Genomic DNA, 22,376 nt, shown 5'->3' on the forward strand with positions numbered 1-22,376 from the left:
CATAGTCCCATTGTACAAAGGCAAAGGGGATAAGAGTGAGTGCTCAAATTACAGAGGTATAAGTTTTGTTGAGTATTCCTGGTAAATTATATGGGAGGGTATTGATTGAGAGGGTGAAGGCATGTACAGAGCATCAGATTGGGGAAGAGCAGTGTGGTTTCAGAAGTGGTAGAGGATGTGTGGATCAGGTGTTTGCTTTGACGAATGTATGTGAGAAATACTTAGAATAGCAAATGGATTTGTATGTAGCATTTATGGATCTGGAGAAGGCATATGATAGAGTTGATAGAGATGCTCTGTGGAAGGTATTAAGAATATATGGTGTGGGAGGCAAGTTGTTAGAAGCAGTGAAAAGTTTTTATCAAGGATGTAAGGCATGTGTACGTGTAGGAAGAGAGGAAAGTGATTGGTTCTCAGTGAATGTAGGTTTGCGGCAGGGGTGTGTGATGTCTCCATGGTTGTTTAATTTGTTTATGGATGGGGTTGTTAGGGAGGTAAATGCAAGAGTTTTGGAAAGAGGGGCAAGTATGAAGTCTGTTGGGGATGAGAGAGCTTGGGAAGTGAGTTAGTTGTTGTTTGCTGATGATACAGCGCTGGTGGCTGATTCATGTGAGAAACTGCAGAAGCTGGTGACTGAGTTTGGTAAAGTGTGTGAAAGAAGAAAGTTAAGAGTAAATGTGAATAAGAGCAAGATTATTAGGTACAGCAGGGTTGAGGGTCAAGTCAATTGGGAGGTAAGTTTGAATGGAGAAAAACTGGAGGAAGTAAAGTGTTTTAGATATCTGGAAGTGGATCTGGCAGCGGATGGAACCATGGAAGCGGAAGTGGATCATAGGGTGGGGGAGGGGGCGAAAATCCTGGGAGCCTTGAAGAATGTGTGGAATTCGAGATTATCTTGGAAAGCAAAAATGGGTATGTTTGAAGGAATAGTGGTTCCAACAATGTTGTATGGTTGCGAGGCGTGGGCTATGGATAGAGTTGTGTGCAGGAGGATGGATGTGCTGGAAATGAGATGTTTAAGGACAATGTGTGGTGTGAGGTGGTTTGATCGAGTAAGTAATGTAAGGGTAAGAGAGATGTGTGGAAATAAAAAGAGCGTGGTTGAGAGAGCAGAAGAGGGTGTTTTGAAGTGGTTTGGGCACATGGAGAGAATGAGTGAGGAAAGATTGACCAAGAGGATATATGTGTCGGAGGTGGAGGGAACGAGGAGAAGTGGGAGACCAAATTGGATGTGGAAAGATGGAGTGAAAAAGATTTTGTGTGATCGGGGCCTGAACATGCAGGAGGGTGAAAGGAGGGCAAGGAATAGAGTGAATTGGAGCGATGTGGTATACCAGGGTTGACGTGCTGTCAGTGGATTGAATCAGGGCATGTGAAGCGTCTGGGGTAAACCATGGAAAGCTGTGTAGGTATGTATATTTGCGTGTGTGGACGTATGTATATACATGTGTATGGGGGTGGGTTGGGCCATTTCTTTCGTCTGTTTCCTTGCGCTACCTTGCAAACGCGGGAGACAGCGACAAAGCAAAAAAAAAAAAAAAAAAAAGATAGATAGATAGATAGATAGATATATCAAAAAGTTACAGCGACATCACACAGCCTTGCCTCACACATACATGTATACTAAAACTTTTGCTCAACTCTCCTTCCACTCTTACACATGCATTTGCTCCTCTATAGAAGGCTTTCACACCATCCAGTAGTTGTCCCCTATCCTATATATCCTTAACACATCCCATAAAACATTCCACTCAGTTCTGTTAAATGTTTTCTCCACATGCCCAAAAGCTAAGAATAATCCTACAGAATTCTTCAAACACATAAGACAAAGGGAGACAGTAAAAATAAGAATTGGACCATCACGAAACTAACATGACACATTATTTACTGATGACATACTAAATTGTTCTTTTCACTATGTATTCACAATTGAAGAAACATCACAAATACTGCAACCAATGAAAATGTTTCAAGGATCTGATGAAGAAGAGCTGAAGGTTAGAGAAATAAAGAGCTCTGTAGAACTTAAATACCAATTAAATTATAACAAATCCAATGGCCTAGATACCTTACCTTTCACTAAATTAATTTCCACAGTCATCTTTACAACAAAAATCTGATCCACACATCCCTAACTTTCCTAAAATCCCCTTGTACTTCACTTATTCTGCATTCAGATGCTTCCATCACTCTATCAATTAACATTCCTGCATGCACTTTTCCTGGTATACTTAACAGATTCATTCATCTATAATTGCAACATACTTCTTTTGTCTGTTTCCTTGCGCTACCTCGCAAACGCGGGAGACAGCGACAAAGTATAATAAATAACATCTTTAGCACATTTTTCTTTGAATATAGGAACAATAACAGCTTTCACCCAATCCTCCGGCACAACCTTCTGTTTCCATGCTAAACTACACATTAGATGCATCCACTCTATCACATTTTCTCCTCCATACTTCAGCATTTCAGCTGTAATCCCATCCACTCCAGGTGCCTTTCTTACCCTCAGCCTCATTATTGCTCTTCTTAACCTCCTGTTTTTGCTACTGGCCCTTGCACTTGAATCCTCTTCCCTCCATCCTCCATTCCTATGCATGTAACAACTGCTGCCTCTCCTTCTCCTACATTTATTAGTTCTTCAAAATACTCTCTTCATCTTCATTTCACTTCCTCTCCTTTTGATTCAGCAACTCCCCTTCCTTACTTCTCACATTAAGATTTCTACTCTTACATCAACTTCTTTCCTTTTTCACCTCCTTTCGTTACAGTTTCTTATAATCACAACAACCCATGTTGAGGATAGATGTCCTCTAGTGATGCACTCACCTACCCAGTTTCAAACAGGTTTTTTGTGTGCTGCTTAGTGATCCACCTGAATCTTATTGAAACCCCTTGAATCTCAGTGAAATCCTTCAAGATGGCTTCTCCTTCTTGAGTTGCCTGCCCTAGATACCATTAGGAGTTCACCAGGGATTTTCTCCTTAGAGAGGAAGGTGAGTACACTTCTTGTTTGTTCTGTGATGTGTTTGATAGGCTTTCAGTAGGTATTAGGAGAATCAGTGAAGCCTTGGGGAAACTAGATGTTAGGATGAAAGGATGGGAAGAAGCTGGGTTCTTGGTGGCAAAAGCAGTTGCGATACAGGAAACAGATATAGGTATATCATCTAGGGTAGATAGCTTAGACAGTAGGATAGCAACTGTTGAGATGAAGTTGGAAGATACTTTCATCTTCCAACCTGCAAGGAAAATGTGTTGCTGCATTACCGAACAACCTACTAACAACAAACTCTCCACTCACGATAGGTATAGTGTACTAGATGATGATGTACAGGATGATCGCAGCATCAATCTGGTAGGGGATTCTATAGTCAGACATCAGGACCATGAATTATGTGCAAAGGATAGAAATATGAAGAACTTGTCTTATCCAGGGGCTTGGACAGAACACATCCTAGATAACTTTAATGATATAGTCTCAAACAATCCTGAGGATGTGATTTTTGTTGTTCTGATGGGGGCGAACAATGCAGTTAATGGGAGATCAGAAGAAATATCAGCGAAGTATAAGGAACTTATTAGCAAGTTTAAAGAAAGTCATAGAAAGCTTATACATAATATCAGGAATGCTATTAAGGCATGACATTGATTATTGTACCCTCAGCAGAGCTGGGGATAAACAGAGGAATCGAAGCTCTCTATAGGAAGGTGGATAGTGTGTACAGTATGGGCCTGTGGGACCATTTTAGTCATGATAGATCTCTGTACGCAAGGGATGTTCTTCACTTAAATGGAATAGGGAAAGCCCACTTTGGCAGAGTATTAGATGAAAACATTATGCCTTTTTCTTAATAAGAGATAAACTACTCAGAAGAGCATATAATGGTCAAGCTAATGAAGGAACTAGGAGAATAGGGGAAAATGAAGGGTAGCTGAGAGAGGTGAGTTGGTGTCCAGGGAATCTGAATGTGAAGGGGAATCTGAGGAAGAAGCTATCCACTTTGACCACTATAAGGGTAGTTAGAGGATGGATGGAACCTTGGTGGTAGGGATCCTCGGGGATTAGCAGTAACCTCACAGGCAGAGGAATTAGCAAAGTCAAATTAGATCAGTTGAGGACAACTCAGGCTGTATAAGCAGTGGGTTAGCACAGCTACAGGTCAACTCTCAGGTAACTTTTAGGAGCAAGACTGGTAGGGTCCAGCTCAGGAAGGGTCAGAATAAGGCAGTAAACCCAAATCAGGTGAAGAATCATCTCTCTCCTGCTGCTGCACACACTGGCATTAACAGTGATTGTATTTCATTTATTTATTTATTTTGCTTTGTTGCTGTCTCCAAACAGATTAAAGAATGCCCCAACCCACCCACATACACAAGTATATACATACACGTCCACACATGTACATATACATACCTATACATCTCAACGTATACATATATATATACACATGCACACATATACATATATACACATGTACATAATTCATACTGTCTGCCCCTCATGAGTGCAAGGTAGCGCTAGGAAAAGACAACAAAGGCCACATTCGTTCACACTCAGTCTCTAGCTGTCATGTAATAATGCATCGAAACCACAGCTCCCTTTCCACATCCAGGCCCCACACAACTTTCCATGGTTTACCCCAGACACTTCACTTGCCCTGGTTCATTCCACTGACAGCACGTCAACCCCTGTATACCACATCGTTCCAATTCACTCTATATCTTGCACGCCTTTCACCCTCCTGCATGTTCAGGCCCCGATCACTCAAAATCTTTTTCACGCCATCTTTCCACCTCCAATTTGGTCTCCCACTTCTCCTCGTTCCCTCCACCTCCGACACATATATCCTCTTGGTCAATCTTTCCCCACTCATTCTCTCTATGTGACCAAACCATTTCAAAACACCCTCTTCTGCTCTCTCAACCACACTCTTTTTATTACCACATATCTCTCTTACCCTATCATTACTTACTCGATCAAACCACCTCACACCACATATTGTCCTCAAACATCTCATTTCCAGCACATCCACCCTCCTGCGCACAAACCTATCCATAGCCCACGCCTCACAACCATACAACATTGTTGGAACCACTATTCCTTCAAACATACCCATTTTTGCTTTCAAAGATAATGTTCTCGACTTCCACACATTCTTCAACGCCCCCAGAATTTTTGCCCCCTCCCCCACCCTATGATTCACTTCCGCTTCCATGGTTCCATCCACTGCCAAATCCACTCCCAGGCATCTAAAACACTTCACTTCCTCCAGTTTTTCTCCATTCAAACTTACCTCCCAATTGACTTGACCCTTAACCCTACTGTACCTAATAACCTTGCTCTTATTCACATTTACTCTCAATTTTCTTCTTTCACACACTTCACCAAACTCAGTCACCAGCTTCTGCAGTTTCTCACATGAATCAGCCACCAATGCTGTATCATCAGCAAACAACAACTGACTCACTTCCCAAGTTCTCTCATCCACAACAGACTGCATACTTGCTCCTATTTCCAAAACTCTTGCATTCACCTCCCTAACAACACCATCCATAAACAAATTAAACAACCATGCACACATCACACACCCCTGCCACAAACCTACATTCACTGAGGACCAATCACTTTCCTCTCTTCCTACACGTACGCATGCTTTACATCCTCAATAAAAACTTTTCACTGCTTCTAACAACTTGCCTCCCACACCATATATTCTTAATACCTTCCACAGAGCATCTCTATCAACAATGATAATACAAACACATACACTGACTAAAAAAAAGGCAAATTCAGTCCAGAAATCAACTCCAAAGAAAATATGTTTAATATACACAAATGCCCAGAACATCATTATGAAATGCGATGAACTTATATCCTACGCAGTTATGAAAAATGAAAAATCATTGCAATTTCAGAAACGAGTAAACTCTAAGAAAAAACACTTAAATGCTAAGTACGCAATACCCAGACACAAACTATTTACGAAAGATCACTTATACAAGGTAGGTGGTGGAGTTCTGATCACTGATGACAATAATCTAAGTGCTATTAAGATAAGCAAAGTAGACACACATTCATGACTCCCTTTATATCGACATTACCAACACGTTCAAAAGTAAACTATTCACAGAACGCTTGAACAAAAAGATGTTAGGATGCTTTACAATGAAATCAAAACTATAAAAAACAATAAAGCAGTTATAATAGTAGGAGACTTCCACAGTCCAAACACAAACTGAAACACATTAACAGATGACTGAGAGGGAATGAGACTAACGGAACTGATTGAAGATGCTTTTCTAAAAGTTAATTAAAAAACCAACAAGAGGTAAAAACATTCTTGATCTTGTCCTTACCAGTGGCACAAACTTAATCAACACTTGTGAAGTAGTGAGAGTTTGTCAAACAGCAATCACACTTTGATTAGATTAGAGATAGAATTAGGTTTTGAAATAAATGACAACAAATTCTTGATCTCAAATCACAGGCAACCAAATTCTGAAAATATCAGACACAAAACTTGCAGTATCAGTAGGACAAAACTTTTTGATGTTTACACAGTAGAGGAAATGTGGTATAATTCTAAAAACACACTATTCAAGATTGAAAATAAACATATTCCACAAATTACAAAGAGAACTTGTAACATTTCAAAACCATCATGGATGAATAGGAGAATAGAGGGACTAATTTGTCAAAAAAAGAAAATGTATAAGAAATTCAAATCAATGGGAACTGCTGAAAATTGCTAGGAATTAATCAAAATCAAAAGAAAGTGTAAGAAGGTCATAAGACAGAGTATAAGTGAGGAAGAAAAATGAATTTCCTTGAAAGTTAAGAATAATCCTAAGGAATTCTTCTAACACATAAGACAAAGGAAGACAGTAAAAGAAAGAATGGACCATCATGAAACTAACATGACATGTTATTTACTAACAACAAGGAAATGCCTACCATACTAAATCGTTCATTTAACTCTGTATTTACAATTGAAGAAACATCACAAATACTGCAACCAATGAAAATCTTTAAAGGATCTGATGATGAAGAGCTGAAGGTTAGAGAAATAAAGAGCTCTGTAGAACTTAAATACCTGAACCAATTAAATCCTAACAAATCCAACGGCCTAGATATCTTAGCTCCAAGATTTTTAAAGGTCAGGATACAGCTAAAAAAAAAAAAAAATATTCAACAAATCTCTATCAGTTGGTCACATGCAAACTGACTGGAAACTAACATGTGTTACTATTATATATCAAAAAGGAGACAAAAATTGTGCCTTGAACGACAGCAAAATTAGCCTTACACCTGTGTTAGGTAAAATGATGGAAAAAATAATACAAGATGAAACTCACGTCTCTATATCACAAAATCATATCGGACAATCAACACAGTTTCCACGATAGAAGATCCTGCCTAACAAATCTGCTGGAATTTTTCAATGTTATTTATCAGAAAAGGGACAAAAAGTACCATCTGATGTAGTATATTCAGAGTTTCAAAAGGCTTTCAATAAAGTACCTCATAAGAGACTTTTACATAAACTCAAAGCACAAAGAACTGATGAAGAACTCTGTACATGGTTCAGAGACTGGCTTACCAGGAGAAAGCAGTGTAATATTAAATGGCAAAGCCTAAGATTGGTTAAACACAACAAAGGTTGTGCCACAGGGGTCGGTCCTAGGCCCAATTATTTTCATAATATACATTGACCTGGAACTTGGTCTCATATCTAAGATCTCCAAATTAGCTGACGATACTAAGCTCAGAGGTAGAGCTCTAAACAGGCAGGACTGCAAAATGATTCAAAGAGATCTTAAAACTAGCAGAGTCAAGACTGATGGCAAATGAAGTTTAACACAGACAAGAGACAAGTGTAAAGTTATGCACTTTGGAAACAAAAATATACGTTACAACTACAAACTATTTGGAAACTCTCTAACTAAAGTAAATGAAGAAAAGATCCTTGGAGTTGTCATTATAACAACCTGCAAACTACTAAACAGTGTTAAGCAGCATGTAAAAAAGATAACCAAATGTTAGGTTTCATAGCCAGGAACAGATTACAAGACACCAGAAAAAATTCAAACACTTTATAATTCTCTAGTAAAACCACACTTTGAATATGCAGTCCAGGTTTGGGCCCTAAAATATAAAAAAGACAAGGAAAAATTAGAAAAAGTACAAAGACGCACAACACAGTTGAAATCATCCCTTAGAAATCTGGCATATGAAGAGAGGCTAAAAAGATTGGATCTCATCACTGTGACTTAAATCCAAGTATTCAAAATTCTGAACAAGTTCAATAACATAAATCATGAACATGTTTTCAAAATACAAGAAAATACAGCTACCAGGACAAATGGAAGTGGGGAAAAAGCTTCTTTTTCTGTAGGTGTGCTGACCACTGGAATAAGTTACCATCAGATGTAAAGAATGCTAAGACCATAAATACCTTCAAAAGTCATTTAGACAAATATTCTATAAATTCAGAGATACTCTGAGAAAAATGACAGAAATTCTCTAAAAATGACAGCAGTAACAGGGACAGTAAAAATCTAATGTGCAGCAGCAGGGAGTCTGTGATAGCTAAAAAAAAAAACTGCTGAGCAGAATTACATTTTCTTGACAAATTTTTTTTTTTTTTTTTTTTATACTTTGTCGCTGTCTCCCGCGTTTGCGAGGTAGCGCAAGGAAACAGACGAAAGAAATGGCCCAACCCCCCCCATACACATGTACTTACGTCCACACACGCAAATATACATACCTACACAGCTTTCATGGTTTACCCCAGACGCTTCACATGCCTTGATTCAATCCACTGACAGCACGTCAACCCCTGTATACCACATCGCTCCAATTCACTCTATTCCTTGCCCTCCTTTCACCCTCCTGCATGTTCAGGCCCCGATCACACAAAATCTTTTTCACTCCATCTTTCCACCTCCAATTTGGTCTCCCTCTTCTCCTCATTCCCTCCACCTCCGACACATATATCCTCTTGGTCAATCTTTCCTCACTCATTCTCTCCATGTGCCCAAACCATTTCAAAACACCCTCTTCTGCTCTCTCAACCACGCTCTTTTTATTTCCACACATCTCTCTTACCCTTACGTTACTTACTCGATCAAACCACCTCACACCACACATTGTCCTCAAACATCTCATTTCCAGCACATCCATCCTCCTGCACACAACTCTATCCACAGCCCACGCCTCGCAACCATACAACATTGTTGGAACCACTATTCCTTCAAACATACCCATTTTTGCTTTCCTTGTCAAATGAAACCCCTTTTATTTTTCAGACAACCCAGTTGTGGGCGAATCAGGCCTCCTGTTGTCTGTCTTTCTCATGTAAACTCATGAAAAATCTCTATCTAATCTTTCTTTACATCCCGCTTACATATCTTATATTCTTCCCTCTTCCTTTGCTGAACTTCCACTGATACATTCCTACTGAACAGTCTACCATATGCCCTTTCCTTCTCTTTCACAGCATTTCTAATCTTTTCTGTCTACCATGCATTGTCCTTTTTATTCCTGTCTCATGACCTTGTATCCAACTACTAATTCTACAGCCTTTAATAGTATTTCTCTAAATATCTTAAACACCTCATTCACACATGACTGCACCCATACATTCAATGCACTTCCATCGAAACTTTCAGTTACCTTCCTTTCATACTCCTTGCATATTTCCTGATTCATCATCTTGCTTGCCAACACTTTTACCTCTCCATTATTCCTTATACCATACCTCCATTTTTTCCGAATCCTCATCCCCACAAGAACTGTGAAATGGTCAGAGTCACCAACTCTAGCACCTAACATGGCCTTTCGCAATCTTTCATCCACTGTCACATAATCAATCAAAGCCTTTTGCTCTTCTCTTCCATCATTCCTTATCCATGTATATGTGAAGATCATCTAGTGCTGATAAAAGGTGTTTGCAAGGATTAAACTCCTCTCTGCACAAGTATCCACAGGATAACTTCCATTCTCATTTACTCCAGGCACTCCCCATTTACCAACTATCACACTAATATCATCACATCCCAATTTTACATTCATATCACCCAATATGACCGCACTTCTCTCATTCTCAAAACCATTTATAGTCATTCAAATTCCGGAAAAGCTTCATTTCATCCTTATCTTGTACAGTCTTCTTACTCACAGGTGCATATACACATACCTATGCATATTTCACAATCCCAATCTTTCCTTTCACCCACATTATTCCTGATCCATTCCATCCATGCTCTTTAACACCCTCCCACACTCTTAGCGACAGAAGAATTCCTTCTTTCCCTCTTCCCCGATAATTTTCACTCATTCCTGTCCATACCATACCTCCTTCTATGCCCTTCCATACCTGCATTCATTTCCATTTTCACTCCACACACCATGCCCAAGGATATGGGTTTCCCCAATTCCCAGCACATCGAAGTAAAATATTTAGATCTCTCCACAAGATCCCTCCTTTTACTCTCACCAGTCACTCCATTGTATTTCAGTCCCATCACCCTCAAGCACTCATCTCTTTTAATCCTCATTTTAGATGATAGACTCCTGTGCAACTTCCTTGCCCTTTGTGCCTTACCCCTGATAGGTCACTGTCAGAGGGCTACTCCAGTGCAGTGTTTTCAGAGGCAGAGGCTCCAAAATTGTCAAGAAACTAAAAAGTGACAGCACACCTCAGGTGTCTGTATAAATCTAAAAAGACTGCCCTGATGGAGTTGGGCAACACCTCTACATTCAGTTACACCCCTAAGTGATGTATTAACGAGGTAAATATGAGAAGGCAGGGTGAGACTTTGACACTCTAGTAAAACTAGAGTATCCCCTTGAGGTACTGAAACTCAAGTTTCCCCAATTCTAAGCTTCTTTTTTCACTTTTCACAAGAGCAGCATCTTCTACCCTATTGGTTACCATACTGCCACTGCACAAAGCACTCCTTAGACTCCAAAGAGCTATCTCTCTCTTACCCATATTTTCTTCCTCCATCTTACCATCAGTCTACTCTTCTGCAACCCTTCAGGTTACTTATGTAAATGCCATCATCCTTTTGACATATACCTACAAGACCATGCTGTTTCACAAAGCCATCTGTATACTGTTTTTAATATTTCTCCCTCTTTCCTGTAACTCCTTTTCACCTTCTAATTTCACGCTGTCCAATATTTTTACTCTAAATATGAATCCCCTGCAGACTGGGGAGAAAGAATATTATCTATGAATCTTTTGCATACTACAGAAACCGACTAAGAGTGGGTAGGAGTAGAGGGCCAGAAATCCTCTGTTCCTGTATTAACTTTTTAGAATAGGGAACAGAAGAATGAGTCAAGCGGAACTTTTCACTTAGAGAATTAGTCATATGTTCCAAGTGCTACCCCACTATAGTGCAAAAAATGGGAGCAGGCATATTGAGAGTAAAAAACAAGCAAATCAACACTAACCACAGAAGATTATCTGAAAAGAAAATGTGAAATTTCAAGACTGAATAATGTGAGAAACAAGGATAAAAGTGGACCAAGCAACACTGTTAACTGAGCAGCTCATAAATGTTTAGCCCTGTACTGTAATAACAGAGTAGTATGATATATGAAGACAAGGAATGTGAAGAATATAAATGCAAAACTGTATATGAATGAAAAATGTGTGGGTAAACAGAGAAAAAGACTAAGGTGGAAAAATAGGGTTACAGCATAAATGTGTGAGGATGACTTGATGGAGACAACCTAAGAAATGTACTGAAATCAAGTAACTATATACAGGAAATGTTCTGTGAAAGCAACCTACAAGACAAATACTGACTGACATACAAAAGAAAAAATTTATGCATAAGTATCTAAAAAGCAAATTTTCATAGAGTTCAAAAAGAAATTACAAATATTCTCATTATGTGGCACATCAGAGTGCACTTGTAATACATTCAACGATATGTTACATAATGTCTCATGAAAGTAGTGCAGTGCTCTGTAAACAGAAACAGTGGTAGAAATGGATATTGTACCACAAGATGAGACAAATACATACTGGATAATATTTCACATATTTTCTTATACAGAATCTGTATTATGGTAATTCTTAGTAACATAGACTTGTACTCAAATTCTTACCTGTTGTGGGAGATTAAGTGACAGGTGAGAAAATGCTGCCATATGCAGCGAGGATAAACCTGGTGTTTCTCTCAGAAGGTCTAATACTTTAACCTCCTCTACATTATGGTAACTCTGCAAAGTAAACTGACATTGTGTATTGACATGCATTCCACAAAATCAATCAGAGAATAATATTAGAACCTTTAATGATGTACAGTTCTCTATCTATATCTATGTTGGTCAAATATCATTAATTAAAGTTTATCAACAATTACAATGTACAATTACTTAAACAAAATGGACTTCATTTAGTGCTGCTCACCTCTTTCACCAGACATGCTTGACACATTTGACAAACTGCTTGAATTATTGTTACAGATGTAGCTGAAAAAAGGTAAACTGCCAAGTACTCTGTGTACGACAAGGAAGAGAGAGGATTCTTTGGTAGACAAGAAGTGAAACAAACTCTATTAAGACATGAAGGCAAATGGAGTATGTGATGAGACAAAAAGAGAATTGGACTATGAGTCCAATCAAGGAAGGGAATGAACTCTTCTAAAGACAAGGAAAGAAATGGAATCTATTAGACAAGGAGGGGAAAGGATTCTGTGTTAAGAAAATGGATTCTACGTTACAAAAATGTGGAGAATGAACACTATTTTAAGTAAGGGGAATGGAGTCTGTGTTAAGATAAAGAGGGAAATGTATTCTGTGTTAAGACTAAGAGAAAAATCACCTTTGCGTTAAAAGAGGGAAATGGAATCTGTGTTAAGACTACGAGGGAAATGTCTTCAATGTTAAAACAAGGAGGGAAATGGCCTCTGTACCATAACAAAGAGGGAAATACACTCTGTGTTAAGAGAAAGAGGAAAACAGACACAATCTTTAGACATGGTGCGGAATGGAAACCGTGTTAAGACTAGGATAGGAATAGACCGCATTACAATATGGTGGGAAATGGAGTCTGTGCTAAGACAGGGAGGGGAATGTTTTCTGTGGTAAGACAAAGAGGGAAATGGACTTTGTGTTAAGAGGAGGGTAATGGAATCTGTGTTAAGACAATGACGAGAATGGACCCTTTGTTTAGACAAAGAGGGGATATAGATTCTGCTTTAAGATACATCTATATATTGATATTAAGATTTATCTATATCTCTTATGCCTGTTCCCTCCTGGAACTTCCTCAAGGGGTGGCCACAGCAATAATCTCCATAACTAATGAGTTCCAGTGCCACTCCTTAGTCTTTAGTCCCTTACCCTTAACAGGCCACTGGCAGAGGGCAACTCTAGTGCAGTGTTTCCACAGGCTCCTACCTAATGTTACTAATGACTACTTCAACCTAATGGTCCTGCCTAATGTGCCTGTCTTCTACTTCTATCTAATGTTTCTACCTAGTGTTCTAGCCAAAATGTTCCTACCTAATACTTCTATCTATTGCTCCCACCATTTTACCAAAAGGCAGGGCTAGCACATAGTACTCATCAAAGGAAAATCTAGAGTTACAAAGAATGAGTAGAATGAGTTAAGTGTTACCAACTGTTATGTGTGACAAAGAGAGAGTGTATGTTTGTAGACAGAATGCAAAAAGTCCACATGTGGGTGAAGCAGAAAGAAAAGACAGCTACCTGGGTCAGAGGAGTACAGCTTGACAACCAGTGAAGTGCTGGCTCACAACACAGCCATCATCAACCACCTCATTACTCGAACAGGTAGTACCGGTAATATACCTCCCCGGTCATTGGCTGCCTACCAATTACAACCTACATGTATTAAGACATACAGGAATAAGGCATCCCTGTTTAAAATACATAGGAACTCAAGTGGCAACAGACCACTGGGTCTCTTTGAGGCTACTTGTAATAGTGGAAGATATCAGAAACTCACAGTTTAGTGTGGTAAAATTTGAAGGGCATGCAAATACTTTAAAAAACTGAAAACTATCAATGTGACTAAGGAGGCAAAAATAATGTGAGTCATGGACTTAAAGTAAAATATTCTTTTTCGTATTCTTAAATATATCTACAGTACTGCTTTCAACCACTCTAACTGGTAAATCACTCCATATGTTAACCATTCTGTTGAATTCAAGGTAAAACATATGCACAAGTGAAATTTGATGAATCAAGTCTTAAGTAGCTTGTGAGATCATCATTATCAAAGCCTTTGATTATTTTGAATACTTGTATTATATCACCTCTTAACCAATTTTCTAAGCTATTTAGGTTCCAGCTATTTAGTTGGCTCTCATAGCACTTGTTTCTCGAAACGGGAATCATCTTGGCACCTCGACACTGTACTCTCTCCATTCTGTCTGTCTTTATGCAAGGTGGGGTGACCAAAAATGAATATCATCAATATTCAAGATGAGGACAAATCAATGAACTGTACAGATTAAGGAGAATTTCTCTGGACTTAAATTCAAAAGTCCTTCCCATTAATCCAAGAATCTTGTTCACTCTTTTCAATGCTTCTATGCACTGCTTACTTGGTTGTAGGTCACCAATAATTACTACTCCCGTGTCTTTTTCCTCATTTACCTTTTGCAATTTAAGAAAATTCATACCATAGCTTACCTTTTGTTTATACTACCAATATGTAAAACATTGCAGTTGTTGATATCAACATTCACTTGCCACTTAAGAGCTCAGTCCATAAGTTTATCTATGTCAGCCTGTGGCTGCAGACGATCAAGTTTATTTGTAGATTAACTTCCCAGCATAGAGTCATCTGCGAATTCTGATATCTTACAATGCAACCCATCGTCATTAATTTTTTTTTTTTTTTTGTCGCTGTCTCCCGCGTTTGCGGGGTAGCGCAAGGAAACAGACGAAAGAAATGGCCCAACCCACCCCCATACACATGTATATACATACGTCCACACACGCAAATATACATACCTACACAGCTTTCCATGGTTTACCCCAGACGCTTCACATGCCCTGATTCAATCCACTGACAGCACGTCAACCCCGGTATACCACATCGCTCCAATTCACTCTATTCCTTGCCCTCCTTTCACCCTCCTGCATGTTCAGGCCGCGATCACACAAATCTTTTTCACTCCATCTTTCCACCTCCAATTTGGTCTCCCTCTTCTCCTCGTTCCCTCCACCTCCGACACATATATCCTCTTGGTCAATCTTTCCTCACTCATTCTCTCCATGTGCCCAAACCATTTCAAAACACCCTCTTCTGCTCTCTCAACCACGCTCTTTTTAGTTCCACACATCTCTCTTACCCTTACGTTACTTACTCGATCAAACCACCTCACACCACACATTGTCCTCAAACATCTCATTTCCAGCACATCCATCCTCCTGCGCACCACTCTATCCATAGCCCACGCCTCGCAACCATACAACATTGTTGGAACCACTATTCCTTCAAACATACCCATTTTTGCTTTCCGAGATAATGTTCTCGACTTCCACACATTCTTCAAGGCTCCCAGAATTTTCGCCCCCTCCCCCATCCTATGATCCACTTCCGCTTCCATGGTTCCATCTGCTGCCAGATCCACTCCCAGATATCTAAAACACTTTACTTCCTCCAGTTTTTCTCCATTCAAACTCACCTCCCAATTGACTTGACCCTCAACCCTACTGTACCTAATAACCTTGCTCTTATTCACATTTACTCTTAACTTTCTTCTTTCACACACTTTACCAAACTCAGTCACCAGCTTCTGCAGTTTCTCACATGAATCAGCCACCAGCGCTGTATCATCAGCGAACAACAACTGACTCACTTCCCAAGCTCTCTCATCCCCAACAGACTTCATACTTGCCCCTCTTTCCAAAACTCTTGCATTCACCTCCCTAACAACCCCATCCATAAACAAATTAAACAACCATGGAGACATCACACACCCCTGCCGCAAACCTACATTCACTGAGAACCAATCACTTTCCTCTCTTCCTACACGTACACATGCCTTACATCCTCGATAAAAACTTTTCACTGCTTCTAACAACTTGCCTCCCACACCATATATTCTTAATACCTTCCACAAAGCATCTCTATCAACTCTATCATATGCCTTCTCCAGATCCATAAATGCTACATACAAATCCATTTGCTTTTCTAAGTATTTCTCACATACATTCTTCAAAGCAAACACCTGATCCACACATCCTCTACCACTTCTGAAACCACACTGCTCTTCCCCAATCTGATGCTCTGTACATGCCTTCACCCTCTCAATCAATACCCTCCCATATAATTTACCAGGAATACTCAACAAACTTATACCTCTGTAATTTGAGCACTCACTCTTAACCCCTTTGCCTTTGTACAATGGCACTATGCACGCATTCCGCCAATCCTCAGGCACCTCACCGTGAGTCATACATACATTAAATAACCTTACCAACCAGTCAACAATACAGTCACCCCCTTTTTTAATAAATTCCACTGCAATACCATCCAAACCTGCTGCCTTGCCGGCTTTCATCTTCCGCAAAGCTTTCACTACCTCTTCTCTGCTCACCAAATCACTTTCCCTAACCCTCTCACTTTGCACACCACCTCGACCAAAACACCCTATATCTGCCACTCTATCATCAAACACATTCAACAAACCTTCAAAATACTCACTCCATCTCCTTCTCACATCACCACTACTTGTTATCACCTCCCCATTTGCGCCCTTCACTGAAGTTCCCATTTGCTCCCTTGTCTTACGCACTTTATTTACCTCCTTCCAGAACATCTTTTTATTCTCCCTAAAATTTAATGATACTCTCTCACCCCAACTCTCATTTGCCCTCTTTTTCACCTCTTGCACCTTTCTCTTGACCTCCTGTCTCTTTCTTTTATACATCTCCCACTCAATTGCATTTTTTCCCTGCAAAAATCGTCCAAATGCCTCTCTCTTCTCTTTCACTAATACTCTTACTTCTTCATCCCACCACTCACTACCCTTTCTAATCAACCCATCTCCCACTCTTCTCATGCCACAAGCATCTTTTGCGCAATCCATCACTGATTCCCTAAATACATCCCATTCCTCCCCCACTCCCCTTACTTCCATTGTTCTCACCTTTTTCCATTCTGTACTCAGTCTCTCCTGGTACTTCCTCACACAAGTCTCCTTCCCAAGCTCACTTACTCTCACCACCCTCTTCACCCCAACATTCACTCTTCTTTTCTGAAAACCCATACAAATCTTCACCTTAGCCTCCACAAGATAATGATCAGACATCCCTCCAGTTGCACCTCTCAGCACATTAATGTATCTAAGAAAAAAAACCCGTCCCAAGACTAAACCTTGTGGCACACCACTTGTTACATCTAACCAGTTAGAAGCCTGACTATCACTCACAACTCTTTGTGTATGGCCACTCAACTAATTTTCCATCAACTCAAGTACAACCCCATCAATACTATGCAACTTAGTTTTTGCAAGTAACCTTTAATGCAAAACCTTAATGAATGGTCCTTTAAAATCTAGGTAAATCATATCAACAGTTGAACTTTCATCATACATGTTGATTACATCATAAAAGAAATCAAGCAGACTTGTCAGTAATTTTGTTGAAAGCCATGCTAGGCATTGTTTATTAATTGGTTATATATTATATATTTTGCTTTGTCGCTGTTTCCCGCGTTAGCGAGATAGCACAAGGAAAAAGACGAAAGAAATGGCCCAACCCACCCACATACACAAGTATATACATACACGTCCACACACGCAAATATACATACCTATACATCTCAACGTATACATATATATATACACACACAGACATATACATATATACACATGTACATAATTCATACTGTCTGCCCTTATTCACTCCCATCGCCACACATGAAATAACAACCCCCTCCCCCCAAATGTGCGCGAGGTAGCGCTAGGAAAAGACAACAAAGGCCCCATTCGTTCACACTCACTCTCTAGCTGTCATGTAATAATGCACCGACACCATGGCTCTCTTTCCACATCCAGGCCCCACAGAACTTTCCATAGTTTACCCCAGATGCATCACATGCCCTGGTTCAATCCATTAACAGCACATCAACCCCGGTATACCACATCGTTCCAATTCACTCTATTCCTTGCACACCTTTCACCCTCCTGCATGTTCAGGACCCGATCACTCAAAATCTTTTTCACTCCATCTTTTCATCTCCAATTTGGTCTCCCACTTCTCATTCCCTCCACCTCTGACACTTATATCCTCTTGGTCAATCTTTCCTCACTCATTCTCTCCATGTGACCAAACCATTTCAAACACCCTCTTCTGCTCTCTCAACCACACTCTTTTTATTACCACACATCTCTCTTACCCTATTATTACTTACTCGATCAAACCATCTCACACCACATATTGTTCTCAAACATCTCATTTCCAGCACATCCACCCTCCTCCACACAACTCTATCCACAGCCCACGCCTCACAACCATATAACATTGTTGGAACCACTATTCCTTCAAACATACCCATTTTTGCTTTCAAAGATAATGTTCTCAACTTCCACACATTCTTCAACACTCCCAGAACTTTCACCCCTTCCCCCACCTTATGATTCACTTCCGCTTCCATGGTTCCATCCGCTCCCAGATCCACTCACAGATATCTAAAACACTTTGCTTCCTCCAGTTTTTCTCCATTCAAACTTACCTCCCAATTGACTTGACCCTCAGCCCTACTGTACCTAATAACCTTGCTCTTATTCACATTTACTCTCACCTTTCTTCTTTCACACACTTTACCAAACTCAGTCACCAGCTTCTGCAGTTTCTCACATGAATCAGCCACCAGCGCTGTATCATCAGCCAACAACAACTGACTCACTTCCCAAGCTCTCTCATCCACAACAGACTGCATACTTGCCCCTCTTTCCAAAACTCTTGCATTCACCTCCCTAACAACCCCATCCATAAACAAATTAAACAACCATGGAGACATCACACACCCCTGCCGCAAACCTACATTCACTGAGAACCAATCACTTTCCTCTCTTCCTACACGTACACATGCCTTACATCCTCAATAAAAACTTTTCACTGCTTCTAACAACTTGCCTCCCACACTATATATTCTTAATACCTTCCACAGAGCATCTCTATCAACTCTATCATATGCCTTCTCCAGATCCATAAATGCCACAGACATATCCATTTGCTTTTCCAAGTATTTCTCACATACATTCTTCAAAGCAAACACCTGATCCACACATCCTCTACCACTTCTGAAACCACACTGCTCTTCCCCAATCTGATGCTCTGTACATGCCTTCACCCTCTCAATCAATACCTTCCCATATCATTTCCCAGGAATACTCTACAAACTTATATCTCTGTAATTTGAGCACTCACTCTTATCCCTTTTGCCTTTGTACAAAGGCACTATGCAAGCATTCCGCCAATCCTCAGGCACCTCACCATGAGACATACATACATTAAATAACCTTACCAACCAGTCAACAATACAGTCACCCCCTTTTTTAATAAATTCTACTGCAATATCATCCAAACCTGTTGCCTTGCCAGCTTTCATCTTCCACAGAGCTTTTACTACCTCTTCTCTGTTTACCAAATCATTTTCCCTAACCCTCTCACTTTGCACACCACCTCGACCAAAACACCCTATATCTGCCACTCTATCATCAAACACATTCAACAAGCCTTCAAAATACTCACTCCATCTCCTTCTCACATCACCATTATTTGATATCACCTCCCCATCAGCCCCCTTCACTGAAGCTCCCATTTGCTCCCTTGTCTTATGCACTCTGTTTACCTCCTTCCAAAACATCTTTTTATTCTCCCCAAAATTTAATGATACTCTCTCACCCTAACTCTCATTTGCCCTCTTTTTCACCTCTTGCACCTTTCTCTTGACCTCCTGCCTCTTTCTTTTATACATCTCCCACTCATTTGCATTATTTCCCGGTAAAAATCCTCCAAATGCCTCTCTCTTCTCTTTCACTAATAATCTTACTTCTTCATCCCACCACTCACTACCCTTTCTATTAAGTGGTGTTCCTCTAAAAACTTCCTTACATTTGGAATTTTGCCCGTTGCAAGCGACTTATTGAAAAAGGCAGTCAAGGGCTTAACTATCTCATTTTCGCCTCTCTCACGGTCCTCCGATACAACCTATCAGAACACGCCAGTTCATTCATTTTCATTCTGTTTATTGCTGTTAGTAGGTCTTCAATTTTTATGTCAACTTGCTGCAAAATGTTCTCTCCTATCAATGAAACTGGATTTGGGACATGAGTATTCAATCATAAATGCAGATGCAGAATGGAGGCATTTGTGAATCTTTTAAAGGAAAAGAAGGGATTAAACTCCATCTTAAGACAAAAAGGGAAATGAAATCTCTCTTAAGACAAGGAGAGGAATGGACTCTGTGTTTAGACAAGTTTAAGAATAGTCTGTTCATACAAGGAGGGGAATAAATTATCTGTTATAGTGTGATAGGCAGTGGACTTTGTGTTATGAAAAGAATAGAGCTTAATTTGTGTTAAAACAAGTAGAGAAATGGACTCTGTTAAGACAAAAAGAACTATGAGATCTGTGTTAAGACAAGGAGGGGAATACACTGTGTTATGAGAAAGGAAATGGATTCTGTTTTAAGACAAGGAGGGGAATGGATTCTGTTTTAAGACAAGTAAGGGAATGAATTCTGTTTTAAGACAAGGAAGGGAATGGCCTCTAGTCAAGGAAGGTAATGGACTTTGTGTTAAGACAAGGAGGGGAATGGACTCTGCTTAAACAAGGAGGAAATGGGCTGTGTATAAACAAGGATGGGAATGAAATTTAAGAAAATGAGGGGAAAGAACTTTGTGTCAAAATAACAAAGGGAATGGACAAGACAAGGAGGTATATACACAATATGTTAAGACAAAGAGGGAAATGGACTTTGTGTTAAGAGGAGGGTAATGGAATCTGTGTTAAGACAATGACGAGAATGGACCCTTTGTTTAGACAAAGAGGGGATATAGATTCTGCTTTAAGATACATCTATATATTGATATTAAGATTTATCTATATCTCTTATGCCTGTTCCCTCCTGGAACTTCCTCAAGGGGTGGCCACAGCAATAATCTCCATAACTAATGAGTTCCAGTGCCACTCCTTAGTCTTTAGTCCCTTACCCTTAACAGGCCACTGGCAGAGGGCAACTCTAGTGCAGTGTTTCCACAGGCTCCTACCTAATGTTACTAATGACTACTTCAACCTAATGGTCCTGCCTAATGTGCCTGTCTTCTACTTCTATCTAATGTTTCTACCTAGTGTTCTAGCCAAAATGTTCCTACCTAATACTTCTATCTATTGCTCCCACCATTTTACCAAAAGGCAGGGCTAGCACATAGTACTCATCAAAGGAAAATCTAGAGTTACAAAGAATGAGTAGAATGAGTTAAGTGTTACCAACTGTTATGTGTGACAAAGAGAGAGTGTATGTTTGTAGACAGAATGCAAAAAGTCCACATGTGGGTGAAGCAGAAAGAAAAGACAGCTACCTGGGTCAGAGGAGTACAGCTTGACAACCAGTGAAGTGCTGGCTCACAACACAGCCATCATCAACCACCTCATTACTCGAACAGGTAGTACCGGTAATATACCTCCCCGGTCATTGGCTGCCTACCAATTACAACCTACATGTATTAAGACATACAGGGAATAAGGCATCCCTGTTTAAAATACATAGGAACTCAAGTGGCAACAGACCACTGGGTCTCTTTGAGGCTACTTGTAATAGTGGAAGATATCAGAAACTCACAGTTTAGTGTGGTAAAATTTGAAGGGCATGCAAATACTTTAAAAAACTGAAAACTATCAATGTGACTAAGGAGGCAAAAATAATGTGAGTCATGGACTTAAAGTAAAATATTCTTTTTCGTATTCTTAAATATATCTACAGTACTGCTTTCAACCACTCTAACTGGTAAATCACTCCATATGTTAACCATTCTGTTGAATTCAAGGTAAAACATATGCACAAGTGAAATTTGATGAATCAAGTCTTAAGTAGCTTGTGAGATCATCATTATCAAAGCCTTTGATTATTTTGAATACTTGTATTATATCACCTCTTAACCAATTTTCTAAGCTATTTAGGTTCCAGCTATTTAGTTGGCTCTCATAGCACTTGTTTCTCGAAACGGGAATCATCTTGGCACCTCGACACTGTACTCTCTCCATTCTGTCTGTCTTTATGCAAGGTGGGGTGACCAAAAATGAATATCATCAATATTCAAGATGAGGACAAATCAATGAACTGTACAGATTAAGGAGAATTTCT

General features: G+C 39.7%; 1 protein-coding gene across 1 annotated transcript in view; it reads right to left on the reverse strand.

The window, feature by feature from the left end:
* The window catches only part of mi (cyclin E-interacting protein minus), a 348,571-nt gene that overhangs the window by 199,608 nt on the left and 126,587 nt on the right, over positions 1-22,376 (reverse strand). The window contains exon 9 of the mRNA XM_071675810.1: positions 12,131-12,244. Coding sequence (XP_071531911.1) covers positions 12,131-12,244 — 114 coding nt within the window. The remainder of the gene's footprint in view (positions 1-12,130; positions 12,245-22,376) is intronic.

Source organism: Panulirus ornatus, chromosome 21 (assembly GCF_036320965.1).
Source record: "Panulirus ornatus isolate Po-2019 chromosome 21, ASM3632096v1, whole genome shotgun sequence".
Classification (NCBI taxonomy): domain Eukaryota; kingdom Metazoa; phylum Arthropoda; class Malacostraca; order Decapoda; family Palinuridae; genus Panulirus; species Panulirus ornatus.